The following is a 12117-nucleotide window of genomic DNA, read 5'->3' as shown; positions in this document are numbered from 1 at the left end:
CCCGCCACCACGCCCGGCTAGTTTTTTGTATTTTAGTAGAGACGGGGTTTCACCATGTTAGCCAGGAGGGTCTCGATCTCCTGACCTCGTGATCCACCCGCCTCGGCCTCCCAAAGTGCTGGGATTACAGGCTTGAGCCACCGCTCCCGGCCTGCATGTGGATTTTAAACAGCCCCAGGGGCTTGGCCAGGCACCCTGGCTGAAAGTTCTGGCCCTGATGATGACTGCCCTGAGTTGGTAAACACTCCAGCTAAGCTGGCTTCCTTTCTGCTTCCCTAACGCCCCTGCTGGTTTCTGCCCTCCATGTCTCTGCATACACATTTCCCACACATGGACACCTGTTCTCTAGCAGTTCTGTCTTCCCCGTCTTTCAAGGCCCATCTCAGAGCCTGTCTTCCACAAAGCTGTTCCCTCCACTGGTGTCTGCTAGACTTCCTCACTGTGACCTAAAGGTTCCTAGAGCAGCGTTTCTCAGTTCTTTTAAGCCACCCTCAACAGCCAAGAAAAGTTGCCTTAAGCTTTACTTTCCTTTAGGGATATTACAGGCCTTTTGCCATTTAACAGATATAAAAGGACACAGTGTTATGGAATATGCTTGTTTACATTGCACCAGTGTCCTTGCATTGAGACTTTTGCCCATAGCACTGCAGTGACATCTGAAGCATCCCTGACTGGCCCCACTGGTTATTGCTCTGCACGTCTGTTCACCTTCTCCTGGCACTGACTTCAGAGGAGACTCAAGAGGGTATGTAATACAGTCTGTCCAGTGCAGGTGGCTCCTTTCTGACATCCCCAGCCACTGGCAGCCCTGTCTGCCCCACCCATTTGAGTATCTATAGTGACATGATGACTGCTGCCCCAAGTCAGGGGGGTTGGACCACGCGGAGGTGGCATTAAAGAGTTTGGCAGAGTCAAAAGCTGCCTGTGATAGTGAATACTTGCCCCAATTCTTTCTTTTTTACTCCTATAGAAAGTTGAATCCTTTATAGGCGAACTTTTCAATTAATTTTTTTTCCTTTTGAGGTGGAGTTTCACTCTTGTTGCCCAGGCTGGAGTGCAATGGTGCGATCTTGGCTCACCGCAACCTCCTGCCTACTGGGTTCAAGCGATTCTCCTGCCTCAGCCTCCTAAGTAGCTGGAATTACAAGTGTGGGCCACCATGCCAGGCTAATTTTGTATTTTAGCAGAGATGGGGTTTCTCTATGTTGGTCAGACTGGTCTCAAACTCCCGACCTCAGGTGATCCACCCGCCTCGGCCTCCCAAAGTGCTGGGATTACAGGCATGAGCCACCGTGCCTGGCCTAAATTTTTTTTTTGAGACAGAGTCTTGCTCTGTCACCCAGGCTGGAGTGCAGTGGCGTGATCTCAGCTCACTGCAACCTCCACCTCCCGGGTTCAAGCGATTCTTCTGCCTTAGCCTCCCGAGTAGCTGGGACTACAGGCGTGCGCCACCACGCCTGGCTAATTTTTGTATTTTTAGTAGAGATGGGGTTTCACTGTATTGGCCAGGCTGGTGTCGCACTCCTGACCTTGTGATCCTCACACTTTGGCCTCCCAAAGTGCTGGGATTACAGGCGTGAGCCACAGTGCCCGGCCCTGGCCTAAATATTTTATTTTATTTTATTTTTGAGACAGAGTCTTGTTCAGTCGCCCAGGCTGGAGTGCAGTGGTGCGATCTTGGCTCAGTGCAAGCTCCACCTCCTGGGTTCACACCATTCTCCTGCCTCAGCCTCCCGAATAGCTGGGACTACAGGCGCCTGCCACTACACCCAGCTAATTTTTTTTTTTTTGTATTTTTAGTAGAGACGGGGTTTCACCATGTTAGCCAGGATGGTCTTGATTTCCTGACCTCGTGATCTGCCCGTCTCGGCCTCCCAAAGTGCTGGGATTACAGGCATGAGCCACAGTGCCCAGCCCTGGCCTAAATTTTAAGTTTTATTTTATTTTATTTTATTTTATTTTATTTTATTTTTTGAGGCAAGGTCTCGCTCTGTCACCCATACTGGAGTGCAGTGGCATGATCATGGCTTACTGCAGCCTGGATATCCTGGGCTCAGGCAGTCCTTCTGCTTCATTTTTTATTTTTTTGTAGAGATGAGGTCTTACTGTGTTTCCCAGGCTGATTTTCAACTCCTGACCTCAAGTGATTTTCCTGCTTCGGCATCCCAAAGTGCTGGGATTATGGGAGCACTTTGGGAGGTCAAGGTGGGCAGATCATTTGAGGTTAGAAGTTGGAAACCAGCCTGGCAAACATGGCAAAACCCCATCTCTGCTAAAAGTACAAAAATGAGCTGGGCGTGGTGGTGCATGCCTGTAGGCCAGCTACTCAGGAGGCTGAGGCATAAGAATCGCTTGAGCCTGGGAGGCGGAGGTTGGAGTGAGCTGAGATCACGCCTCTACACTCCAGCCTGGAGAGTGAGACTCCATCTCAAACAAACAAAAAACAACAAAATGTGGAACTACTGGCATAAGCCACTTCATCTAGCCAGCAGGTGAACTTTTTAACATTTGAAGACAGATGTGTATCATCTTCACATCTCTTTAGGCCATAGGTTCCTGGTTCTTTTTGATTGTTCCTGGTAGGACACGGTCCTTGCTGTTCTTATCCTGAGCAGCCCTTATTTGATGTGGTCTTCTAAAGTACGATGTCCAGAACTGGACACAGCATCTGGCTCTGAATAGTTTAGGGTAGCCTGGACGTTAAACACGGCACAAACAATTGGTTAGCTAAACTAGTCAGTTTTTCACACTGCTGCTAAGGTTCATGCCTTGTACTAGCTGAAAAATTAAGTGTTTGGAACCAAGTCCAGGTCTTTACTAGATCTCTAAAATATTTCATTCTGTGGCTTGGGGTGTTGTTTTGCTATCAAGGACCCTTAGAAGTTTGGTCTTTAACCCTATACTCGTTCCTTCCCTGATATGTGGTACCTGACTACATCTCTCTCAGCCCACTTCCCACCAGGGTGACTTCAGGCCACCAGTTCTAAAGCCATTCGATTCTCCTCAGCTCTTCTTGATCCAGCCTCTCTTTATTTTGTACAGAAACATTGTAGTGGCTGTTGAGAGAAAGGAGCATCACTTTTAGCCAGGGCTTGGGGAGCTCCTTAGAGGAACGGGCATTTGAGAGAGGCTTTCAGTGATGAGCATGTTGGGGATGTGGGGCCGGTGATAGGCAGGACAGTTGGGGACATCCTTCCAGCAGACATCCTGGGAAAAGACAGAGAGGGGAAAATCACCAGGCTGACTTGGTAGGATTCTGCACACTGCTCATTTGGGTTGCACCAAAGAGCTTTAGTTGGAAATATTGGATGGGAGGATTCCTACATATTTTGCAGGGGGAAGAGTCGTCTGGTGCTGTTGGATTTCTTTTCTTTTCTTGTTTCTTTTTCTTTTTTGAGACAGGGTCTTGCTCTGTTGACTAGGCTGGAGTATAGTGGTGCCATCATGGCTCACTGTAGCTTCAACCTTTTGGGCTCAACTGGTCATCCGAAGTCAGCCTCCTGAGTAGCTGGGACCACAGGCATACATCACCACACCTGGCTAATTTTTTAATTTTTGCAGAGATAGGGTCTTGCTATATTGCCCAGGCTTGTCTTGAGCTTCTGAGCTTAAGTGATCCTCCTGCCTTGACCTCCCAGTGTTGGGATTACAGATGTGAGCTACCGCCCCTGGCTCCTGGCCTAGATTTATTTTATTTATTTTATTTTTTTGAGACAGAGTCTCATTCTTTTGCCCAGGCTGGAGTGCAGTGGCATGATCTCGGCTCTCTGCAACCTCCACCTCCTGGGTTCAAGCGATTCTCCTGCCTCAGCCTCCTGAGTAGCTGGGACTACAGGTGCGCGCCACCACGCCCAGCTAATTTTTGTATTTTTAGTAGAGACAAGGTTTCACCATGTTGGCCAGGCTGGTCTCGAATTCCTGACCCCAAGTGATCCGCCTGCCTTGGCCTCCCAAAGTGTTGGGATTACAGGCTTGAGCCACTGCACTCAGCCCTTTTTTTTTTTTGAGACGGAGTCTCGCTCTGTCACCCAGGCTCAAGTGCAGTGGCGTGATCGCAGCTCGCCACAACCTCCATCTCCTNTTTTTTTGAGACGGAGTCTCGCTCTGTCACCCAGGCTCAAGTGCAGTGGCGTGATCGCAGCTCACCACAACCTCCATCTCCTGGGTTCCAGTGATTCTCCATCCTCACTCTCCCAAGTAGCTGGGAATACAGGAACCCGCCACCATGCCCGGCTAATTTTTGTATTTTTAATAGAGACGGGGTTTTACCATGTTGGCCAGGCTGCTCTCGAACTCCTGTCCACAAGTGATCCACCCGCCTCACCTCCCAAAGTGTTGGAATTACAGGCGTGAGCCACTGCACTGGCCTCTTTTTTTTTTTTTTGAGATGGAGTCTCACTCTGTCGCCCGGGCTGCAATGGTGCCATCTCGGCTCACTGCAAGTGCCGCCTCCTGGGTTCGAGTGATTTTCCTGCCTCAGCTTCCTGAGTAGCTGGGACTACAGGTGCCTGCCACCACACCTGGCTAATTTTTGGTATTTTTAGTGGAGATGGGGTTTCACTGTGTTAGCCAGGATTGTCTGCATCTCCTGACCTCGTGATCCAACCACCTCAGCCTCCCAAAGTGCTGGGGTTACAGGCGTGAACTACCGTGCCTGGCCTTTTTTTTTTTTTTTTTAAGATAGGGTCTCGCTCTGTCGCCCAGGCTGGAGTTGGAGTACAGTGTGCGATCTTGGCTCACTGCAACCTCTGCCCCACTGGTTCAAGCGGTTCTCATGCCTCAGCCTCCCAAGTAGCTGGAACTACAGGCATGCGCCCCTATGCCTAGCTAATTTTTGTGTTTGTAGTAGAGATGGGGTTTCACCATGTTGGCCAGGCTGGTCTCAAACTCCTGGCCTTAAGTGATCCACCTGCTTTGGCCACCCAAAGTGCTGGGGTTACAGGCATGAACCACCACGCCTAGCCCTGGCATAGATTACTTTTTTTTTTTTTTGAGACAGAGTCTCGCTCCGTCACCGGGCTGAAGTGCAGTGGTGCTATCTCAGCTCACTGCAACCTCCGACTCCCTGGTTCAAGCTCTTCTCCTGCCTTAGCCTCCCGAGTAGCTGGGACTGCAGGCACGTGCCACCATGTCCAGCTAATTTTTGTATTTTTAGTAGAGATGGGGTTTCACTCTGTTGGCCAGGATGGTCTTGATCTCCTGACCTCATGATCCACCCACCTCGACCTCCCAAAGTACTGGAATTACAGGCGTGAACCACCGCGCCCGGCCTAGATTTCTTGATGAATGTCTCCTGATGGGTTCTGAAACCTGGCCTTGTGTGAGGATCACCTGGGGAGCTTTTGAACAGTTTTCTAGGATTCATTGTAGACCCCAAAAAGAAGCAAAAGAGAAACTTTGTTAACTGCTTTGCCAAGACGCAGGTGTGTACATCTGAGCCGTGTGACTGAGCACTGGCTGTACACAGCAGTCTCCTAGTCTCCCATCTCCTCTCAGGACTTATGTCGGTGGCCTTCTGCTGGGGCCCAGGGCCCATCTCTCCTGTTAATGCTTGCAGAGCTGTTAAGTAACCATCCCTCTCTGCCATGCTCCACATTTCGCCCTGGAGTGGGCATCGAGCTCTGGACTTGAGTTTGGGGCATGGTTGTTTTCCATTTTCAGGAGCTGGGTGGCACCCCTGAGCTCTTTCAGTTTCCCTCTATACACTGAAGTCTACTTGGGCTCAGAAGTGGACCTCATTCTGAGAAGCATTGCTCTCTTTCTCCTGCACCACCTGCTCTACACCACCTGCCCTGGTTGGGAAGCCTGCTGTCCCCATCAAGAGAGGGAACATGTGAGCTGCCTGGCACTTTCCCTTGAACTCTTCTCTCTCCGTTTGTCAGCACGGCACCGTTAGCCCTGAGCAGCTGATTTGGGCTGCTTCTTGCTCTGAGCAGAACTGAAACAAACCTTTGTGGGAGTGTTATTTGTAAGCATCTGTCATTCTTGGCTTTGGTTTTCCTAACTCTGTTCTAGAGCTGGGCTGCTCTTGTGGTTTTTATCAGGTCCTTTCTTCTGTCATTTGTAACATCCTTTTGAATTCTACTTCTTGGAGTTTACATTGGTTTCCTTCAATTCCTTCCCCAATTCTTCACTATCAGGACCATTCTCAGTTATCGGGGCACAGTTTTGCTTGAGGGTTTACAACCATCTTGAGGGTTTGAGTCATCTGGCCTTTTGAGTCTCAGATATTCAGATGGAACTGATCTCTGAATGTTTCCAATTTTTTCTTCTTCTTCCTTTTTTTTTTGGAGATAGGGTCTCACTCCAGTTGCCTTGGCTGGAGTGCAGTGGTTGTAATCCTGGCTCGCTGCGTAGTCTTGACTGCCAGGGCTCAGGTGATTCTCCCACTTTTCACCTCTCAGCTTCCCAGGTAGCTGGGACCACAGGCGTGCACCACCATGCCTGGCTACTTTTTTTAATTTTTTATTTTTATTTATTTATTTTTGAGACAGAGTCTTTCTCTGTCACTCAGGCTGGAGTGCAGTGGCGCAATCTTGGCTCACTACAACCTCCACCTCCCGGATTCAAGCATTTCTCTGCATCAGCCTACCGAGTAGCTGGGATTATAGGTGCCTGCCACCATGCCTGGCTAATCTTTTGTATTTTTAGTAGAGATGGGGTTTCACCATCTTGGCTAGGCTGGTCTTGAACTCCTGCCCTCGTGATCTACCTGCTTTGGCCTACTTAAGTGTTGGGATTACAGGCGTGAGCCACCGCGCCCGGGCTGTACTTTTTTTTACTAGAGACAGTGTTTTGCCATGTTGGCCAGGCTGGTCTTGAATTCCTGGGCTCAAGCAGTCCACCCGCCTTGACCTCCCAAAATGCTGGGATTATAGGCGTGAACCACTGTGCCCGGCCTGAATTTATCTTCTTGAAGTTGTTTTCCTCAGTGGAGGCATGATTGGCATTTTGGGCTAAATAGTTTCTGTCCACAGGGCTGATCTTGTGCAATGCAGGTCTTTTAGCATCCTGGCCATTCATAGTGCCTGTGGTTCTCAGTGGAAGCTGTAGAGGATGTTGGGAAATTGGGGTGGGTTGGTCACAATGCCTGGCATCTGTCTCAAGGTAAGGGCCTGGGAGGCTCAAGTGCAGAGTCGTATCTGGATTCCCGCAACACCCTGTTAAGAAACTTTATGGGATGCTCATCCTTCTCTGAAGATGTCAGGGCCTGTTTGTTTGTTTGTCTGTTTCTCTCACTTCCACCTTATAATCAGTTCTTCCTTGTTGGTTAGAATTATGTAAAGGAGGTTGCCTCTTCTGTCTTTGGAGAGCTTAACTTGACGGCAAGTTAAGTTAGGAGTTTGTCTGATAACCCTGCTTTGGATTCTCTGAGCTTCCCAATCCTGCTCTCATTAGCATCCTCAGGGTTACCCATTCTTCTTTCTGGCCAAGTGTGTGGCTCACTCCCATGGCAGTATTGCTTTTCTCTTTGTCTGTGGATCCTATGGATTTCCTTGATCCCAAAGCACCAGTAAGTGTCCTTTCTGCACCCCTGCCCATAGTGCTCCTCACTGACTGCTTTCTCTCCTTTTTCTTGAGCAAGATACAGTTTTTCACTCTCATGTTACAGTTAAGTTCCATCTTGCCATATTTTTGTAATTCTTGTGGAATTTACTTTGTGTTTATCACCCATACTTTTTTTTTTTTTGAGACAGTTTCGCTCTTGTCGCCCAAGCTGGAGTGCAGTGGTAAGATCTTGGTTCACTGCAACCTCTGCCTCCCGGGTTCGAGTGATTCTCCTACCTCAGCCTCCCGAGTAGCTGGGATTACAAGTGCCCGCCACCACGCCCGGCTAATTTTTGTATTTTTAGTAGAAATGGGGTTTCACCATGTTGGCCAGGCTTGTCTCAAACTCCTGACCTCGGGTGATCCACCCACCTCGGTCTCCCAAAGTGCTGGGATTACAGGCATGAGCCAGCGCACCCGGCCATCACCCATACTTTATACTGTTGGAGTGTGGATTTTTGAAACCATAAACTATATTTACAGATGTTAAAATTTGTTTTCTCCCATAAATGTTAGATATCTTCACTGTTGTTTCTTCTTTTGCTAGTTGTCTAGTTTCAAAGTTCTATCTGGCATATTTTTTTCCTATCTGTATTTGGTTTAAAACATTTTGTTTGCTAGGACTCCAGCCTTAAGGGACATGCATGTTATATTCTGTCCTTAGCCAAGAATCTTACTCTAGTGTCTTGAGCCAAGGTCAAAAAAGCCAAACATTGGAATTGTATTTATAGAAAATCCTTCCCACCCCAGATTCTTTTTTCCTGCCAAAGCCCCAGCTTCCCATCCACCCACCAACCTGGTCATTAAGCACATATTTGAGCACCACTGTGAGCTAGGCCCTGGCGGGACTGGGGCTTCCTGATCCCTGCCCTCGTTGAGTTTACATTCTATTTGGAGAGTGGAAGGAGGTGGCAGTGTGGGTGTGAGATGTCTTCCCCTTCCTGAGTCTGCCCAGGCTTCAAGATCCCCAGGGGAGCATTTCTGATGAGTACCAGGTAGCAGCTGGCAGGTTGGAGTGATCCCTCAGGTTCCGTACCTCCTTATACAGGGAAAGAGGTACCTCATGCAGGTGGAGAGGGGCCAGGCCACCCCATTCCTCACTGCAGGAGGTTGCAGCCCATGCTGCTAACACCTCAGGGAGAAATGGATCCGTCATCTCTCCCAGCAGTGCCTCTTCTCACCACAGGCACAGCCTGTGAGAAATCCCTGTGTTCAAGATCCACCCACCCTTGCTGGACCAGAATTTCTGGGGCTGGGCCCAAGTCCAGGTGATTGTGGTGGGCAGATTAGGGTGACAGGCAGGAGCACCCTGTGGGGAGAAACTTGTGCCTGTTGCCTGCTATGAAGCACCAGTGTGTTCCACCTCTTCCGTGTGTTCATTCAGCGCGCACTCCCTCTCTGCTGCTCTGGGCTGGGCGCCCAGCACATCTTCCTACTCATAACCAGTAACCTGAACTCTGGTTCCCCCTTCCTTGCAAATTGTTTTCTTCCCTGCCTGTGTAGCCTCAGGGTGCCTTTTAAACTACCACTGTGTGATGGAAGTATGAGCTTTTTGGGCTTGATGTGAGGGCTGATAGGGAGCCCCCATGCCACTGTGAGTTGAAGCACCATATAAGGAGGTTCTGGAGGGTGCTGGAGCTGGGCCAGAGGAAGCAGCCTGACAAAGGAGGCAGGGCTTAGCTGGATGGTGCTCGGGCTGCAGAAGAGAAGGTGCCTGACAGGTGTGGAGGCAGCTGTTGTGCCACTGGATGGGAGGCTGGGCTGAGGCAGGTTGAGTGGCACTCGTGTGTCAGAGTGGAGGAATGTTGGCGAGGCTGGTGTGCTGGCGGGAGGGCATGCTGGGTGGCTTGGGTTATAGCACCTGCCAGGCATTAATTGAGGTGTTAGAGGCAATGGGAAATGTCAGGCTGGTGCACAGTTGAAAAACAGGTGACAGTTCTGAAGACATCTCAGGCAGAACCCTGAAGTCGTAAAGTTGTGCTTTCTGGGTGAAGTGGCACTTGCTGCATTGACTGTTCATACACCAATAACCCCACATATTTGCAAGGGGTCCTGTTGCCCACAGCATGGCTTCCCCTTCCTTTTCTGCATTCTGGGTCTGTTTTGCAGCTGAGGAAACTGAGGCTCAGTGAAGGTTTCCCATCCCCACCCCACCCCCACTCCCTCCCCAGTCCCAGACTGGATGGTTCTCTTTGCTGTGTGCCCATGTTGAGGTGGAGTCCTTCTGAAATCACAATTACAGCATTGGGGAGAAAACTGGATATGTGTTTTGTGTCTGGTTTGTTCCCAGTCCCCAGTTTTATTCATCTTTAGGTTCTCAGCATCTGATGTCTAATCAGTGCTTAATGAATCTTGATTGGAAGGTATCAGGTGTACAGCACCTCGGTATAGCTCCTGCCACGTGTCTGCCCTATGCAGGGTGCTGAGGGATTTAAACAGGCATGATGACCAACCCAAAGAGGAGGTGGTACATCCGCAGAAGCACAGTTCCCTCTGTCGTGTTTAGGGGGGTTCACTGAGGTGGGGACTTGTCTTGGTCTGGGGCATGGGTAGAGGCAACGACTTTGCAGAGGGGACCACCATGGCAGCTCCATGCCTCCTTAACCACTCCAAGCACAGTTTAGTCCTCACTCTCCAATTTTGACATTGGCATTGTTGGCACTTGGTTTAATTTGAGGGCATCAGGAGGGATCTTAATATGTGGTGCTTTCCCCTATTTGACACCCCTTTATGCTTTGTCAATCAACAGGAGCTTGAAGAAATCCGCAAATGTGGGATGAAAAACTTCCGTAACATCCAGGTTGATGAAGCTAATTTATTGACTTGGCAAGGGCTTATTGTTCCTGTGAGTATTGAACACTTCCACTTCCTACCAGATTATTCTTTAAGGTGATGTGTGTGCTGTTGGGCTTGTTTTTCTGCTCCTTAGTAGGCTCTTAGTCTAGGCAGCCAGCAGATACACAGAAGTGGCTGTCGCTCTAGGGTGATAAGGTAGGGAGTGTAGCCTTGGGTCCTGAGTAGAGTCACATCTTGGCACTGGTTTTGTCAAATTCAGGGGCTCTTGAGCTTTGCAGATCTGTGGACACAGAGAAAAGGAGTGTGTCTGTGCTCCTGCTCTTTTCCTGGCTTCCCTGGCCTGGCCTGATGGATCAGCAGGACCTTCTTCTCTGAGCTCCTTGGGCGGGGACAAGTATTCCCCTCTAGATATTTTGCTTTCTCTCTTGGTTTTGCATTCATGTCTCTAACCCTTTGGATACCTGTATTTCGGGCTTTATTCCTGGTCCCCTCCAACCTGTGCCTTCCATTTGTCTCAAGTCCCTTTTCCTCATTGCCCACATGTTCCCCTCACCCCATGTCTTTTTCTAGGACTTATGCCTCCAGAGTCTGCCCCCACAGCCCAGTTCCCCCATCTTACAGACTTCTGCCTTCTGATGGGCTCAAGCCCCTCCTAACAATGGCCTTCCCTGGAACTTAGCACCCTCTTAGTGTCTACTCTTTTCTGCATCCTTTCATCCCCTCCCCTTCAAGAGGCTTGTCTTATAATTAACTCCAGTTTGCAGTCCCCCTTCCTCTCCTGAAACCACATCACACCCAGCCCACAGGCTGCCCCCGCTGTTGTCACACCTCTAGCTCGGCAGCACTGGCGTCATGGCCTTTGCTTGCCTCCTGAGCTTTTGGAGCATGGGCAGCATTCCAGGCCCCAGTCCTGTGACCAGCCTGCCACTCTCTCTTGTCTTGCCACTCCTTCCTCCTCACTCTTAAACGTGGCTCTTGTTAGTCTCCTGCTGTTCTCCTGTTCTGTTTTGTCTCTGGGGACCCTACTACTTTTAGCATCATAGATGATTATGCTGGACTTGAAGGATTCCCACACGTGTCTCCATTCATGCCTTCTCCCTGGAAGCTGCACCATCTCTCCACCAGGCAGCCTCACTTGGTCGTTGTGTAGCCTTCCAGCTACCCCAGCTCACAGCCTTGTCCTGTGTGAGTGCCCTCCTTTCCTGTTCTTCCTCATCCACTCACCTTCACTCTTTCTTTTCTTTCCCACTTTGCACATCTGAGCCTCAGGCCCTTGCCCTGCGCCTAACCCTGTCCTGTGTATAATTTTTTCTCATGGGTGGATTGGCTACTTTGCCAAAACAGAGCATGGAACATGCTTCCTCCTATTGATGCTTTCTTCTTGATGCTTGTTATAAGGTCATGCTTTTTTTTTTTTTAAAGTCTCTGAATTTGATCAGCAGTTATTGGATTTGTAGTTTATTTCCATAATCATTTAGATAACTAAGGAAAGATAGGCTTTGTAATGATTTAGTATGCTCAGAATGTTTAAATCTGGGAGCTTCCAGTCTGATTTTGAAGATGAGTCCTTTAGATTTCTTTAGGCTTGATGGTGTTAGGGCTCAGGGCAAAGGGTATGGGTGGCAGAGACACCTCTGCATGGGAGTGGTTGGCCTGTGAGTACAGCCCTTGCCTACTCTAGGGACCTGAAAATGGCCGAGACCATCTGACATCTTGTCCCTTTTCTTCTCTTCCCTCCCTCCCTCCCTCCCTTCCTTCCTTCCTTCCTTCCTT

General features: G+C 49.5%; 1 protein-coding gene across 4 annotated transcripts in view; it reads left to right on the top strand.

Annotated features, from left to right (window-relative positions):
* UBE2L3 (ubiquitin conjugating enzyme E2 L3) overlaps positions 1 to 12117 on the top strand; it is a 72364-nt gene that overhangs the window by 19502 nt on the left and 40745 nt on the right. For 2 of the 4 annotated variants that reach the window (XM_017882563.1, XM_017882565.1), the window contains exon 2: positions 10298 to 10393. The exons of 1 other annotated variant lie outside the window; for it this stretch is intronic. In XM_017882563.1, the coding sequence (XP_017738052.1) occupies positions 10298 to 10393 (96 nt within the window). Of the gene's footprint in view, positions 1 to 672; positions 746 to 10297; positions 10394 to 12117 lie in introns of those variants that run through there. One more of the 4 variants, XM_017882564.1, reaches the window with a different exon arrangement.

The sequence above is a fragment of the Rhinopithecus bieti genome, unplaced genomic scaffold (assembly GCF_001698545.2).
Source record: "Rhinopithecus bieti isolate Rb0 unplaced genomic scaffold, ASM169854v2 scaffold_13317, whole genome shotgun sequence".
Lineage (NCBI taxonomy): Eukaryota > Metazoa > Chordata > Mammalia > Primates > Cercopithecidae > Rhinopithecus > Rhinopithecus bieti.
This window is presented reverse-complemented; position numbering and strand designations above follow the sequence as displayed.